Consider the following 17,482-nt stretch of genomic DNA (forward strand, 5'->3'; position numbering starts at 1 on the left):
TTTTCGCTCTCATTAAAGATATTCAGTAGTGCATATCTCCGACCGTGCTGGGGTTCGAACTTCGAACATATGACATGCGAGGCTGACATATCACCAGTGCTCAAGCGATGCATTTTGACTGACTTGTCATATCAAGTCAAAACAAACAAGACTGCCCAATGGCTTGAAAGACGGTTCTGGGTGTGTTGGTCGATTAATGAACACACTTAGAACCTTCAAATCATGTACCCCCGCGGATAATGGGAATCTGCTGGACAGATTCCCCATTGGCCTTACATGCATGGCATATGCTTTTACTCCCCTCATCCACTTATAACATAGTTGAGGAGTGAAGGTTCCAGGAAGACCGTATACATACTGATCAGGCGGTCAAACTTTTTTATTTCAAGACACAGACCCACCAATAACACTAAGCCGTTTGTTTGCATTTCAACCTGTTGACAGCCGTGCAAGCTGGATGATTGGTTGTTCCACGCACCACTGTCTCAGTTTTCCGATTATTATCTGACCAACTCGGATTGGATATGGCTCGGGCATGTTTTGACAAAATATCCAATCACAACAAGCGCACGTTTTGGCGAATACAATTTAAGTGGTCAGTTGTTAGCTGGTCTTGTCTCAGATGCTCTAGTTGGGACCCTTTTCACAGCATGACCAAAGACGAAGCCGCTTCTCAACTGACCTACAGCATCTTTAGTCAGGTGTATCATCGAGTCAAACAAGCACGAGACAGATTTTACAGCTGGCGTTATTTTTGTTGGGTCGTGCTCTTCGTTTCTGCCATAAATGTGATTTTTATTGGCGGAAAGCGTCGAGCTTTCGGAATCTTTGTCGCCGCTCTGCATAGTTCCTACAACGAGACAAGTATGTCAGAACTGAACTGGATTGGGGACAGCTATGCGTCTTTGGGATTTTTCCTAATGCCGTTCGCCACAACAGCGATTGTTCGACTAAATCGTCCATATCGGTTCACCATGTTCCTAGCCGGAGTGACCATATTCACCAGCTGCATGACGTCGGCTTCTGTGCCCGATCCAAGCTATTTGTTTCTCACACACACCATCCTTCATGGTATTGGTTCAACTCTGGTTCTGTGTGGATGCAGTCTGGTCACCGGAGACTACTTTGACAAAACACATCGATTTCATGTTCTGGCCACAGCATTCGTTTCCGGCGGACCGTATGGCGTATTGTTATTCGGACCGCTGTTTTCCTATTGGATACATGATTACAGTTGGCAAGATGCCTTTATCTTCAGTGGAATTCTATTTCTGTTCGTCACGTGGTTGGGTGCAGTGATTTTTCTTCCACGTGATATGCATGAGTACAGCCGAGCTGAGCTGACTTTATCCGAACCTCTGGCTGACAGAGATGCGGGGAAAAAGGACGATATGAGAAAACCAAAGAAACAGAGTGCAGCGGCAAATATATACCTACGTGATCAACCCAAAGCAAGTGATGGCCGTGGATGGGCATTCTGTTCGGTGGACCATTTGCGTACCAATCCGCAGGTGTTCTTGTGGGCTTTTGAACGTCTTCTCCACAACATTGTCATCTACGGTCTACTCATGAATCTGACCGCCTATGTGACACAGTCGTTGAACAACGAACTTATTCGTGGTGCGAAGGTCAACCTCTACTTTGGTATTGGTGAATCGATTATTTTCACAATCGGTGCCTTGATTGGAGATCGAATAAGGGGCAAGTTGCCCATAGTCTATTTGATTGGAGCTGCCTTCTCAGCCTTGTTCCTAATCATTGTGCAACGGAGCTACACGGATATCAATGTAGTCTATGTGTTGTCTGGGCTAACAGGGGGAGCTGTGGGTGTGGGGAACACGTTCCTATATGCCACAGCTGAGGAGGTTATGCTCGTGCATGGATCAATTGCTTTTCCCATGACCAAAATGGTTGCCGGGGTCGGAATGATCATAGCCCCGGCATTTTCCGGTTCTGTGATTGATGGATACGGGTACAGGGGTTTTTTCATAAGTATGGCTATTCTCGTTTCTCTACGTGTGGTTCTTCTGGCTTTGGTATGCATCATTCTTCATCATAAACACAAGATGATGTTGAACGAGGTCGTGGAAAAGGGTCTTCTGGGCGAGCAAAATAACATGGTTCACTGTTGTCAGTACACAACGCAAGATTGCGAGATTAAACGGATCGAACGGGAAAGAAGACAACGACACGAGTCTGAGCAACAGCAACACGAGGATCAAGAGCTTCCAGAAATGATTTCAAAGAATGGATCGAAAAATGAACACTGGAACTCTGATCCAGACCAGAAAGTCCCATAAATAGCCGAAGCTATTCATAGGGTTGGGTGCAATGGCTTCAACGTAACGGAGTCACCATTCGAAAGGATTTTATTTATCATAAACGGACGAGACCACATTACCCTCTCGGTTATGCGCCAAAAACACCGCTGTCAATGAGATTGTTTTGCCATGAACAAACTAACACTGTCCGGCAAAACATATCACTCGTATTCTTACCTAAGTTTTCCCATTCTAGAATTCAATTCCACCCTAACCGGAAGGAGGTGAATCACATTGACATTCGTCTATTATTCTGGGTGTGGAATAAGCTGGATATTTATCTACAATCCGCAAACCTGTGGCGTATTTTCATTTTATAGAATCGTCATTAAAGTCCGCTGTTGTCAGATGTGCTGTATTTCTGAAATTGTTTGATGACAAGTGAATAGACAATGGAACTATCCCTCATCAGAACATAATTTTGGGACCGTCTAGCATGCATTTTGTTTGTCGATAGGTAAGTTAATTCATGCGGACAGACTAATGCCTGATTCCTGAAGGTGATTTGAGTACCAACCGATCACTACTCCCGAAACACTAGTGTGTCTAGACATCGTCAGATATTTTCATTGGGACTGAGGAGTATGGTCATTCAAGATGTAATTTCGGAATCTTTTACTCATTGGTGTCATCCTCATCTGTGCATGCAATGATGCTTCACTACCGTAAAGCCACGAGGTCAAGTTAAACCGCTTCAAAGCCATGTAACTGCAAAAAAGGGTGAAAGGGGAAGGGATATCTTCCGGCAGCCATGCAGCCATGTGCTCGGTTAGACAAAGTGAAGAAAATTATGCGCCAATCACATTGATTAGCCGCCTTATCTCGAGTCATAAGCAGGATGGGTCGTGGAGGCCCCACCCTGGAAGCCGGACGGCACCGATAACACCCGAAATTTTCATACTGTCTCTGCTGCTGTTACGATGCAAATCAGTAGTTGCTGCCGCCTGTCCGTCCCGGCTATCGATAAGATCACGTGGTTAGCTGGAATAGACTGTACAGGGGAGATCCCTGGAGCTCCAACCTTTGTTATTATCGACTGTGGCCCCAGTTTTGTGAATTTGTGAGTAGATATCATCGGTGTCAGTTGAGCGCTATATCTTGTCTGAGCCGCTGATTGCCAAATGGTTTACTGCTCAACCACTAGCTGGAAGTTTGCAGGTATCCGGGTTTCGTCAAATTCGGAACAAGGATGAAACAGGTGTACAGTGCTTTTTGGATCTTCAGTATAGAGTGGTTTGACTGACAGGATTAAATCTCTATGGAAACTCACCAAATCTCGTCATATCCCTATCCAACCCCCTCTACCATGGTGACCTCTTTTGTTGTTGACTTTGTAGAAACATATGAAAAACGGGAACCTTGGTACAACAACATCGTCTGACCGAGAAAGTCGTTTTGAAGTTCTGCGAACGGTGATGATCACCTTTCCTGGTCCTGTGGCCATCGGAGAAATCAAATAATTGAGCTCAACAAGTTGGGTGGAGTCGGGCAATAAATTTGCCGAGCATTCTTTAGCTCCATCCTAATGAGATGAGAACTCACGGATACAAAATTTTCACCTGTCCCCCAAACTTACTACCGGCTTTTTTTATCACAGTGAATAAGAGAATTACTAACAAAATCAAATCGACACCCATAACTTTAGTTGTGTTCGTAACATCTACGATTTAGTGTGTTTAACCGTACGATCGATCGTTTTGCGGGAATTTATGAAATTTCAGAAGCACGCCGAAATAAGGCAGGATTTGAATGAGTTATCTTACAATTCATCGTCAGTCTATCTCCCTTGGAATGCCCACCATAAAGAGCTACTGCCGTCCAAATTTGAACATTTTAGCCACCTATTTATGCGTAATTTTTAAGCGTACACAAACCTACTGAGCCTTAACAACTGAAAAACATTCTGGTCCCCCAAGCCGTTTTCGCTGAACGCTAATTAGAACCTAAATCCATCCGGCATACACCAGATTAAATCTTCATCTTGTCGGTTTAGCCCCACACCATAGACGGACTGATTTTAAATTAGGATTCGGCTTGTCAGTTGACTTTGCGTTCCACACTTTCCTAAGCCCGTTTTCCAATTTTCCCGAGTTGTTTTCCACATTCTCCGGTTATATTTGATAAAAATAGACCGAGCCGGAGAGGCAGATTTGAGGCGAATGTGCAATTCTGCATCACGAAGCATTCCCTGCCTTCCACGAAAGTTTTAGATGAAAATTTAGCCAATAAATCGATAGTTTCGACTATTTCCTTAGCTGTACGTGAGGTCAGATTGTACTGAAAAGCCCAAAAGCAGTGTACAACTCTTTCATCCTTATAGAAAAGAATCAGCGCCTCACAAAACTCCAGAGAATCTCGAATTCGAACACTCAACACTTAGCTGGTCATCACCGAATGGTTAAATGTTCGAGCAAATAGCCAGGAGGTCTCGGGTTCGAGACTCACTGGAGCTTCGTGAGAATCTCACTTGGGATGATTCCCAATAAAAATCGCGAGTGGCTGATCAACAGTGTGTGTATGTGTGTGTGTCAAATCTCCACGAAATTCCCAAATCTCCTCACAGGCTCATTTGACCACTCTGTCATGCAAAAACTTGGCGCATAGTGATGAATCCGGGAAGTACCCGCATTATGCCATATTAACTTCCACCGTTTTCTAAGAAGGTGTTAGAACTACACAAGCATAAATTAGTTTTTTCATAAAATTGCAAAGACGATAATTTATTTTGCACGAGGAGATAATTCAGTCGAGGAAACCAAATCGGTTTCCTCGCATGGTGTTTTTGCAAGCGAGAGCGTGTGTAACAACGGTTTTGAAAGGATGTACAATACATTGAATTGCATTGAACAATTAGCTCTGTAATCTTGTAGATCAAGATGAATGATTTTTAGGGAACGAGTGACATTTTGCCGTACAAAAGAGGAAGTACAGTCCCAGATCTTTCGCAACCATCAGGTATATCGATGACGGATATGAGTCTACTGCAGTTGCTGTCAAAATCACAAGTTCTTCCCAACTGGGAAAAAATAAATTTCCTGTTCCAGGATTAGTGAATCATCCACAGGTAGGTGACGTCATAATTGAAATGCAGTTTGCCATTTGCTTGAATATCCAATTCGATACATTTTGGCCAGAGACAGTCAGTATCTCCGGCAGTTTCTGCATTACCAGGGTACGCTACTACTCTCCACGGACATTGCTGAGTAACATGAAAAAGTACTTTCAAAAATTAGGCAAAGTTTTAAAAGTGGACCGGAAGGTAGGCAGTAAAAACAGCCAGCACACGACAGCCCGTTATTCCCAAATATACCGCAGCTACAATTTTGTTGTGATGCATCTGTACCGTACAATTTTTTCTGTTCATGGATCTTATTCGAACCTAGGTAGGAATTTATTGAAATATTGCTAATTAGGGTGTGTTAATTCAGTGTGCATCAGATGGCTGCTGTTTTGCTCGCTGAGCTTGGCAATCATCTTGCAGACGCTTGGTGACGAGTCGTGGGAACGTTATCAGTGTGCACTGACGAAATGTCTGCGAGCAGATCAATAGCCAGCTGATGAATCTAGCGAGAACGAATGAAATCAACTTCTTCGGTTCGGCTGGGAGAAAAATGAAATCATAGCTTGCCGGTCCATCAGTATGTCTTAGTTCTGTTCAACAAAGATTAAAATAAGTGGCTTTGTCAAGGTTGCCGCTGGAATCACCCTCAGGCATGGGATGTTTTGTTAAACGCATGCAAAACACTTGTGTTTAAGGGACAGTTTAGTAATATCTACATGAGACCCCCTATTGAGGAGGATACTGTATTTCCAGAAGAAAACCAGCATTGTTTGGTGGAACCTTTGGAAATCTATATGGGGTAAGCTAGCCATGGACCATCTGAAATTAGTGGCAAGTATCTACTGAAACTTCATATTAAATTCATACTAGTCACACATATTACTGAAAACCTTTAATTCGTTTTTAGCCTATCCTTAATTAGTCCCAATTTTGAGGATTCTCGTAGGTGTGTACTAATGAAGGGTTGGATTGTATATAGTTAGTGTGTCTGACGGTTATTACTACTCATTTTAACGACGCTTGCTGACGTCGTTTGCTGTTGGCGTAGATGGGTTTGTGTAAGCGACGTTGCTGGAGCGAAACCATTTGCGCAGACGTCACAACATGGTCATGTCCTAACGGTTTCGATGACAAAATGATTGTGGTTTTTTTGATACAGATGTATCGCTGTTCTTCAGTGGTGGTTCACATTTTCTCGCCTGACCGCATCCGGTGACCTGAACCCGACCGGTCTAACAAGACGGAGCTTGTAGATGGGTGAGGTCATTTGTCAGCAAGCCCAACTGCCTAAACTGTGAACCCATGCAGACGCTTTTGTAGAACGTTTCTTCGCTTGTTTGAGCTCTAACCACGGTACTTCAGGAAGGCTGCACGACGCCGATTGTCTCTGTGAAACTGGTGCCATTCGGACCATCATCAAAAGCTGATAGCAGCAGAGCCAAACAGGGTCAGATCACAGAGTCACATCCGCCCAAGGTTGAGTTCTCCGGTCTTGGCATATTATGGACAGTGTCGAGTCAAAGCCCAGCCTACTGCTGAATACGATTTCAGTCAAGTTTGAGCTCAAAACATTTCACAAACATGACGAAACCTGTTGCAGTTGACTTTAGGATATCCTGGGTCCAATGGGACTACCTATTCCGGACCAGAAGTAACAGGGGCCTTCTTTATTGTTTCGCTTCTAAGCTACGACATTCTGTTCATGCTTTGTCGTGTCGCAGTTGACTTTAAGATATCCTGGGTCCAATGGGACTATCTATTCCGGACCAGAAATAACAGGAGCCTTCTTTATTGTTTCGCTTATAAGCTACGACATTCTGTTCATGCTTTGTCTCCTTCCCCATTTTGTTTACAAAAGTGCAGCGAATTACGTCAAGGTAAAGGGTAATCTCTCTTCTTACATGTCACAAACATGTCCGTCCACGGGGTGTTCCAGGTCATCTTAGATGCTGAATGCGCTGATTGCGGGCTTTTTCAATCTTCTTCAGAGCAGTAGAAGTCCCAACTCACGAACTTCAAAAGGGAACAGATTTCAGATATGCATGACTTGGCCCGTGATTCCCATCAGCTTGAGAGTAATTAACACACCGTAGAAGACTATTTCATTCGTATAACTTTTGTATCAGGCTGAAATGTGCGATTCATAGAAAAAACAACAACAAAAGGATCCTGTATGTTGTTAGGGGTTACATTTTATGAAATCTGCTCTTTGTTATCCGTTATGCTACACCCAAAAGGTAGACTCGGTGAGTTGTCGTTCGGTCCGCTTTCAGGGTAAGTCGCGCAACAGCCTCCACGGTTGTTCCAACCTGAATTGACATGGGGCGGAAAAAGAGACCGAGTGAGTTAGCCGTTTCGTTTCACATCTGAAGCGTCTGCCAGCTAGTGGATAAGAAGTGATTTTCATGATCCTGAATGTCAGGGAGTATAAGGCTCGATGTGTACATGCAGCAGACTATATATTCGTTGAGTCTTCAATCTTAATCCCGGTCGCCAATGCGGATGCCCAAAGACGGCTTGTTGGCCCACAACCATTTAACGAAGAATTATCTATTTTGAGGAGAATATTCACCCTATGTGGTTTCCTCTATGTAGAAAAGTAGGTGACACTGGTCTTGAAACACCCGTCTATGTACGAGGGTACACAATTGCTAATCATCATCATCATCGTCATCATCATCATCATCATCATCGTCATCATCATCATCATCATCATCGTCATCATCATCATCATCATCATCGTCATCATCATCATCATCATCATCGTCATCATCATCATCATCATCATCGTCATCATCATCATCATCATCATCATCATCGGCCCTGTCATAACCCAGAGTCCTTGGTGAGCGCAGCATGTAACGACAGACAAGCTCTGTTTAGACAATATGGTTGGGAAGTGTCCGTTCGGTGCTTGGTCCTGTTGGGTTCCTAACCACGTTGTTGTGGGATCATGTTGACCCAATTAGAAGGATGAAAAGACCCATATTAACGGATCGACGGTGATCAGCTCCATATTATGTTGCCAAATAAAACGCTCGCTTCCGCGAGTCTTTTGTCAACAAGAGTTTGGAGTTGAAGACAATAACGGTTATTGTGAATGCGAGGTACACGTTTCAACCGCCTTAACCTTGTAAACTTTTGTTTGCTGATCTGATGATTCTGTTTCATTGACAACTATTCGCTAAACCACCGCTTCACTGCAAATACGTTGCAGCCAGCTAAGACCCGCTGTGTTGTACGACCACCAAGAAACCTTTCGAAATACTTTACTCCGAATAACTGACGTTGTAGTCGCTACTTTCGCGAGATAAGCGAAATCTTGTCCCGCACTTATTAACACACAAGTGTTAAAAGACGGCACAAAATGTTGGGCTAGAGAGGCGTGACAAAGCCACAGATATGAATTTTTGTATGAATTACTGAATACTTCAATCAAAATATATCTCTTTCATTAAATACCTTCCTTCGGTGAACATATTCTAGGCTAGCTGACTGCGCGCAAAACTTCCGTTTGACAATAACCGAATATAAAGAAGCACTCACACTAGAAAAGTTTGAAACGCTCTTTTGACTGTTTTCAGGGTTCGGGGAAACATCTCTCTCCTGAGGCAAACATTGTTTTGTCTCCTATTAGAATCAGTAATCTATCTGCCCTATTGTGGTATAGTTAAACGATAGTTCAAACACCGAACCTTCCAAAATGACACAGAAATGGGCTTCGTATCAAGCTGGCTCTTTCGTTTCGGTCACATATATCAAAGTTTGTAAAATGTAAGCAACTCGTTTGTGAGCTGCCCAATCAGACGTTTTTACCGCCTGAAGGATTTATCACTATGCTAGACATTAGCCAAAAGAATGCCTGCGAATAAGGACGCATAAATTTGAGCTTGAAACGCGAAATACGGATACAGACAGACATTGTCTGCAAATCGAATTTGTCAACGGAGAGTCTGCAACCGTTTTTGTTAGACACTTACTGCAACGTCTGCTTTTGGTATCCAGCGAAACCGAATGGCTCGTTCAACCCCCTGGTCCACGGTGGCCTGTGGAGGATAATAGAGAGTGCGAACTTTAGGCGTTCCGAGAACTAACTGGGCCAGAAAACAGCCAAACAACTTCAATAAGTTGTGCACAAAGCTACCTGAGTACCTGGAAGGCGTAAGTCAACAGTTAAGTCAAGGTTAGCTGCATGTGTGTTTTTGAAAACTGAAACATCATCCACGTCAGAGCTAAGCAAACATTTTGACCGAAAGGATCAATTTCGAAGGCCAGTAATGGGTTTTAAGATTTTCAATCTACAACACTGAAGCTCGAGGAAGTCTCTTGCCTTGTATATTGAATAATCATCATCGGCCGTATCAGGAGATGATGGAAGACCCCAATGGAGACTTTGTTCTTTAGGTGAAGCCGATCTATACTGAAAAGCCGAAAACCAGGCCTTTTATCTGTTTGCTTCTTATTGGGAATCACTAGCAGTACGCATCTCACAAAAATTCAGTAGGGAGTCTCGAACCAGCGACCTCTCGGCTAGTAATTTCAGCAATCAACTTTTTGTCCAGGAGCTTGTCGGCGGTGATGTTGATGCCTTGACGGATGAGTGGCGCTATATCCTGTTTAGGTGGGAGCAAGTCATACTGGTAATCGGCCACTTGTGGCCAAACAGCCACGTGTTCAAACTGCTAGCCGGGATTTTGCCGGTTCGAAGTTCCATACTGGAGTTTTTTCAAGACTAATGATTACCAACAAAAATGAAACAACTGTACAGTTCTTCTCAAATTTTCAGCATAGATTGGCGTTAGTGAAAAGACAAAACTTCCAACCATCATTTGTTATCAGCTGACTCGTGGTGTGGTTAACATGCGCTCACCCATACCTAATTGCAGAATATGATTTATACAGTCCCGGAAGAAAACATCCTATCGAAACACATTGACCTTCCTCATCTGAAAAGCGGTTTCAGTAGAACACTTGTCAGAACATCAGCTGTCAGGGATGCTAGTAGTTGTACCGCAGTGTTCAGCTACAGCGGGGAAAACCACGAGTTCGCTTCCTGCAATTCGTGCAATGGGGTCTGTGTGTACCACTACAAGTGAAAGAACTGCGCAGTGAACATTTTGTCAGTGAAGAGTAATCTTACTTTGCCTTAAGGGACAGACTATTTTAACCATCGATCCATTGCTACGCTCCACCAGACTCTCTGATGATGTTATCTTTATTGGTAATGAAGCGCTAGCAATCAAATTACTCAGCTCAGCGAACAAATGAAGGATCATTTAAGTCAAATGAGTCACCAGCCCTCTCCTCAGATCGGTCGCCATCAGGCTGAACTCGGCTGTACGCTACCTTACAGACCAACCCGTATTGGCAGAACTACGAGGGAACTAGCAATAGATAAATGTGCCACGTGTCATCTATCGTACCGGCATGAGACTACCATGAACATTTAGAACCGGAAGGATTTACACTGTACAGGCAGTTGCCACTCGTTGCTACAGACCAGGTTTACTTGTACAACAGAGCAGACCGGTGCAAGCAGTTGGTCTACACGAATTTGACAGGTCAACCGTCTGATGTCTGGACGAAAAATGAACGACGTTTGACTGAACAACGTAAAACTATGAACCCGTGGAATCTGTCAGACTGCACCGTACCTTCAACGTCAGACTGCCACACTTGATTTTTATTCTTGTTTACTATTTGTTTTGCATACTACTTATATAATTCGATCAGACGACTGTTCTGAAATAACATTTGCGAGTTGTATCTCTTTCAACTTTTAGGTGAAGTATAAAAGGGAACACATTTCGCAGTGTTTCGGGTCATCTTGACCTGAGGAGTGGGGGGAAGGCCAATATTTCCCTGCTGTAAGTAAGGAACCATGATTGAATCAAATCAAAAACTAAACAATTTAGGACCATCTAGGTCACTACATATTTCCTTTCACCAAATGTCGGGAGCATTATAAACATTCATACGAATCGGAAGATGGTAGTCATCAGTTCATTCAGGTCGAACTCCAAAATGGATCGAATGGCTCAAACATTACATGTGGGTTGATCGTAGAGCACTGGGAGACCTCACTTTGGATTTTCTACCCAAAAAACGTGAATTATAGCTGTCGTGATTGAAATAATTTGAGTATTATCTTCCCCCTTAGGAAACCTTCTTCATAGAAATACACATATCGGAGCAAATGCATTCTATCCGGCCACTGGATAACGATTTTTTTACTAACACATCTACACAGTGTTTGGCATTTGTACCTCAATGGTGGTATACAAAGACAACTTTTCTGGAAGTTGGAAATCTTGAAGAGCATGGGTTCTTCCGGAGCTAGAAACGATTTCACTGAACTAGGCTGTTGCTGTGACGTATTTGTTGTTGAGGGGAATTTGAAAGGGCCTGGTCTTGCTCAGTTACGGCAGCCTATTTTCAACATAATAGCCAAAACGTCAGCTGATTACGGATGAAAAACCACGTGATGTGACGTATTTGTTGTTGAGGGGAATTAGAATGGACCTGGTCTTGCTCAGTTACGGCAGTCTATTTTCAACATAATAGCAAAAAAGTCAGCTGATTACGGATGAAAAACCACGTGACGTCCTGTTGAAATTACCATAGAGGTTGAAAAGACAACAGTATCCTTTTGGCAACTATTTATTCGACCCATGTAATTAGACCGAAACGACAAGGTGCATGTCGCTGACCAATAACCAGATAATTACCACGGCGGACTAATAGTATATGTCACGGAATCGCGTGTCGAAATTTCCCCATTCTGCCGTATTTTAGAATGAAATCATTAGAACATTGTTGTGTGTGTGACAAAGACCGAATAAAATGGGAACTTTCGATCCGTTTAGGCAGGGAACTGTAAGAATTCAGCTTTGCTTCATTAAGAGGTTTAGGGGGCCTGGGTAAAAGGAGTACGGTGCTCGATAACTCCCTTGAAACCTGATCGGTGTGGAAGATAAGAGCCAGGGCTCCTCTGAGAAACTTGGCAAACAGAAATCACATGACCACAATTCTTGACTTAGGAATATGAATCAGAAGAGTGACAAAAGAAGTTCGGCGTTTTTATCAGTCTGCTGGGTCCACCCGTATCATTTGACTGAGTACTTACAAAAACCTGAAACAAAAAAATTGACAAGAAAACTTGAAACTAAAACTGAAACTTTTAGCCAGATGTTCAGATGTGTGACCTCTCTATCCCCGCCGACTGGATCTCTGTTAAGACGGAAGACCTCACAAGGCACAGAAGATGCGAACTCTGTTACACCGGCTAATTAACTCCCAGTTCCGTACTCACAGGGTTGCTGGCTAACGTGGAAACCCCTCAAGAAGAAAACGCGTAGACCTAAATAATTGGAATGAAAACAGAAGATTCTTGGTTGAAGTAGTTCAGATGGATAAGAATGTATGGTCGGCTGAGAAAGTAGGCACTCGAGACAATTTCACCATGCCTTGTATCCACGAAACTGACGGAAAGATAACAACGCACTTCGACTTTGTTCTGCCCCAAAGATGACGGACTGCTCAAGCAGATGGAGTAATAATCATTCTACCCTGACGTTCTGTCGATTAGTTTTGACAACATCCAGGTCATCCACAAACGTCAGTACCGGGTGGAGGTCGACGCTGTGCCAAGTACAGTTGAATGAAGTTAGGATGTAAATAGCAAACGTCAGGATCGGAGATACGAAGCAAACGACAAGAAGTGATGCACAAAATACAGCAGCGAAGTTGTGGAAAGCCTGACGAGACGGTAAGCCCAATAGCGCTCGTGGTTCATAATCACAAGGTGTCAATTTCGTGCATTTCGGATGTAAGTAGGTTCAAGATGGCAAACTAATTTTGTGACGACACCGCACTTGGTGGAATCACCATCCTCATGAATTTCACTTGGTTAATTATGGACACAGTATTGATGAGAAGCCTTTGAAACACTGATCAGTATTTCGCTTGATCTGTGTTTACTGGAGACTGGATAGCTTTTACATGAAAGTAGTAATAATGACTGAATGCTTGCGTTGTCTTTTCTCTATTTCGCGAAGAGATGTGGAAAAATGGCCGATAGAAGACCCATATATCGTGTTTTGAATTTTTTTGTCGCAAACATAAAACTTACGTTTTTGTGCTTCTTTTGAGATAAGGTGGACGATTCGGGCTAGTCTGTCCGGACGCTGGGAACCGCGAAAACAGGGCTTTGGATACAGTGGAAAATTCTGCACTAGAAAAGTACTTGTAGGTAACGGCTGGAAACATGATATTTCCATCTGGATTGGGAAGGCCAAAGCAGCTTTTGTAAGCCTGCGTCACATATGGTATATGCGGGACATCAGCTTGTCCATCAAGGGTCGAGGTTACAATACTGTGGTGCGCTCCATATTACTATATGGATCAGAAACCTGGCCGCTGCGCGCTGAAAGGACGTCAAAAAACCTTCAGTGTTTGACCATCCATGTCTTCGGAGCATTGACCGAATCTGGTGGGAACACCGAATCAGCAATTCTGAAGTACGCCGAATGGTATTCGTGAGAAATAACTCATCCTCGATGGATAAACTGATCACACCGCATAGGTTGCACTGGCTTGGCCACGTGCTCCGTATGCCAGTCGATCGACTTACTCCAAGGGTTCTTTTTGCACAACCACGTGAAGGGTAGCGGTCAAACAATGACTTGGCAGGGAAGTATAAAAGCCATTACCAGGAAACTCAGCTGCGCTGCTCACTGCCGTCTTCCTGGATGGGGACCCCGAGACGGGCCACATCAATGGCTAGAGACATTATCAGACATGGCCCAGTCGCGCCCTCAATGGCGCTCATGCACCCAAGCTATTGTCTTCAATGCATAGCTCCCTTCCCAATCCCCCCATTTGACAGTCCACTGACAGTGCTGTATTCACGCACTAATTTATCAGCTCCCGCCTCCAATGCGGAGCTACCTACCCCACCTCAAACTAATCGGCGAACGAAACTGTGTCAGCTACAACCATTGTACGACAAGTATGCGGTTCTTACAGCTGACAGTGATGAGTGCACGTCAAACGGTGAGGCAGTTTATGCCAAAGACCTAAAACCGGTGGCCTTCCCCGCCATATCAGTGACTTTTGATTCACTAAACCTTAGTTGACTGATAAAGTGGCTTTAAATACGCAGGTATAAGCAGACGCTGGGCCACCTCAAACAGAAGTAGCGCCAATTACAGATAATGCGACTGAATAATTAGTTGAGACGGAGAGAAATACGTCACTGTTGCTATGGGATTCCAACCATAGGTCCTCGGATGTCGGACGGTATCCAGACGACGTCTTAGAATGTACTCACTGCAGTGTTTTTTGAAGGGAAGGCGTTTAGTCAAATAATTCAGACCATGTATTTTTTAGATTTCTTCCACAGAGAAACTTTTCTCGGACATTGTTAGGCAGGAATCCACGCGGATCCCACTATACCGCACGTCTTTAGGCGCTGCTAGGGCCGAGAAGCCTGGCCCGCTCGAACTTGGCCCAGAATTCGGGATGCTTGCCGGTCCGGCATCAAGACGAGATCTGATTGGTCAACAATCTGGACCCAACGGCCAATCATGACCGAGGTTTGGCCAAATACCGGTTGCCAATGCCGCATCCAGAACGCGTCAGAAAATCCAGAAAGTTATAACCGCTTATGCTATATATACGAAGCGCTGTACAACTGTTCTTGACTTCGTTTTGGGCGTTAATAGATCTTGTGAACCTTTGGTGGTTGTTTTGATGTGAACACTAGCTTGGGAGGTTCAGACCGAGAACTAAGCTGAGGAAAATACAGTTACTACAGACATTCTCCCAATTTAGCAGGTTTTAAATTGTCTGTTTCCTAGCTGGATCCGATTATTTCAGAGGACCCATATTCCGTGCCGTTTGACTTAGACACTTCTTACGAGTGTTTGGTGGACAGCAAGAAAGGCTTTAGATTGATTTGTTAACCCTTTGAATCGTACTCTGAGGCTGTCTGGGTATTCCCGCCGATATGATACCCCCCGGAAACACCGTCGATGGGTTTTACATGACAACTGCCATATTGACAATGTTCAAGAATATGATGTGGTATCCTTCGCGATGCATAGAATTAGTAATTAGTGAACTACCCAACTCAAAGCATTTACCTACAAGAATTCTGATTTACGGGGCTAAACTATCCGCGACGACAGTTTCACATCAAATGGTTCACGCCGATTTGAGGATAATTTCAAAAACGAAGCCAAACTGGTTGGTGTTTGATTGTTAATGAGGCTATACCCAGTGGAAAGCACTATTTTTTCTATTGAGATAAGAGGCGTCATGCACCCTGACGCCAGTTATGGGTCTGGGTAGAATACATACCATTTTATTGTCGCATTGTATACATACCTTCAGCCGATGTGACGCAAATTTGCAGTGCCCACGTTACGACAGAGCCAAGATCCTCAAGAAAACCGAGGGTACTCCGCAGTGAACTCTTTTGAACTTGAGAGATTTTGCTAACCATGCGAAACTCTCCCAATCCGGAGCTCAGTTTGTGTCAGCCTGTCACCTTCACTCAACCTCGATGAAGCCTATCGAACGGTCTTTTAACTCAGTCTTGCTGTATTGTAGAATCTACGGGTGGTGTGGTCGATGCTGGTGCATCGAGCTCAACTATGGAATCAATGAGTTAGCTGATAAGAATATGGCTAGAAGCATTTCCATTTTAGGTTTTCGGTGGTTTGGGCCATGGTTGCTAAGTTGTGGACTTTTCTAGTCAAGCTTACGATCATTCTTCGCGAATTTACCAGTTTTTATGCAATACCGCGGTAGGCGCCGGGAGGAAACTTGGTAACGTGATGTTTACATGCGTGAGCGAGTGTCATACTGCACCCGTAGACATACTATTTGTTCAGATCATGCCCAGGTTTTCGGTCCCATTGCTGATAAATTCATTGCAAGGAGATCATTGTAACCTGATCACTGGTGACAGAGATGATTATCTGTGTCGTATGAAGAAATACGCTGAGTTGGAGAGTTAAAATGGTATTATCGTGGGACCTAGCACGACCCCAACAGGAAAGGCAGATGTCTTCAGTCAAACAAATTTCCGGTGGCTGTCTAGTTAGCCTATGACCACGCTTGATTTTAAGTTTGATTTTCAGTCATACCCATGTAACCGGACTTCATGCTTCAAGGATGCAGCAAACTACTACTTATAAGGGTGAATGAACAAAAATAAATATAAAACAAGAAGGCCATGGTCAGCGTGGCATCACTGCCAAATGATGGGTGATATTTGATCGGCTGGTTTGGATTGACAATGATGGTGTCACTCACCTTTTGTGGTTCAATTTCAAAACCGAGTGTATTGAGATCCTTAATGTTTTCGATTGTGAATTCTCCAGCCTAGACGCCCCAATGTAAACAGAAAAAAGTCTGAACTGAAGAGGAATATTGGGCAAGGTTTACGGATGAAATACATTTGCATTATTCACATGTAATGTAAACAAAAGTCTGAACTGAAGAGGAATATTGGGCAAGGTTTACGGATGAAATACATTTGCATTATTCACATGTTGTGGGATGTAAGTAATTACTACTGAAAAAGTACACTTACGCCATCTTAGTGTCTCCAAACTGTGTTTGATAATATGGTAAAAGTATCACCCATTTGTGTTGCTTTTTGTCTATGCAATATCATCGCATTGCGTCGTCCCGTCCGCTTGATGCGGGGTACACATCTTTCCAAACACAGTGTTTCTTTTGGTTTCCTAATTACTCGGGTGTGAAATTGCTGATAAGCCTCACAGAACACTGCACTTGAACAAGTGGTCCTAGAACGGTCCGTTTGGTTAGGAGTTTTGTCGCTTTATTCCGACTGGGAACCAGGCATTCCGAGTACAACACTTTTGATGTTTTGTCCATTTGGAGCTGAAAGTGTGCGGTCAAACCGCCTTTTACTTTCGCATGCACATGGCCCCGAAAAGACAACAAAGCGGACCAGGACGTCTTTATTCAAACAAACACTCAAAGTGACGAAACAGATGTATTTGAGAGAGCTCAAATGACTTCTCTGTTTATGATGTTCTTCAACTGAATGCACCGAACAAAAGCT

General features: G+C 43.6%; 3 protein-coding genes across 3 annotated transcripts in view; 2 read left to right on the plus strand and 1 right to left on the minus strand.

The window, feature by feature from the left end:
• Positions 1-650: 650 nt before the first annotated feature.
• T265_06536 (hypothetical protein) lies at positions 651-2,300 on the plus strand (the record flags this gene model as incomplete). The annotated part of the gene is made up of 1 exon (XM_009171819.1): positions 651-2,300. One exon carries the CDS (start codon positions 651-653, stop codon positions 2,298-2,300), a length of 1,650 nt encoding a protein of 549 aa, XP_009170083.1.
• A 150-nt stretch (positions 2,301-2,450) lies between these two features.
• T265_06537 (hypothetical protein) overlaps positions 2,451-17,482 on the plus strand; it is a gene marked incomplete at both ends in the record, with an annotated part of 89,354 nt that continues 74,322 nt past the window's right edge. Inside the window, one exon of the mRNA XM_009171820.1 lies at positions 2,451-2,545. Coding sequence (XP_009170084.1) covers positions 2,451-2,545 — 95 coding nt within the window. The remainder of the gene's footprint in view (positions 2,546-17,482) is intronic.
• T265_14061 (hypothetical protein) overlaps positions 7,602-17,482 on the minus strand; it is a gene marked incomplete at both ends in the record, with an annotated part of 75,990 nt that continues 66,109 nt past the window's right edge. The window contains 2 exons of the mRNA XM_009171832.1: positions 7,602-7,691; positions 9,363-9,428. Of these exons, the coding sequence (XP_009170096.1) occupies positions 7,602-7,691; positions 9,363-9,428 (156 nt within the window). The remainder of the gene's footprint in view (positions 7,692-9,362; positions 9,429-17,482) is intronic.

Source organism: Opisthorchis viverrini (assembly GCF_000715545.1).
Source record: "Opisthorchis viverrini unplaced genomic scaffold opera_v5_135, whole genome shotgun sequence".
Lineage (NCBI taxonomy): Eukaryota > Metazoa > Platyhelminthes > Trematoda > Opisthorchiida > Opisthorchiidae > Opisthorchis > Opisthorchis viverrini.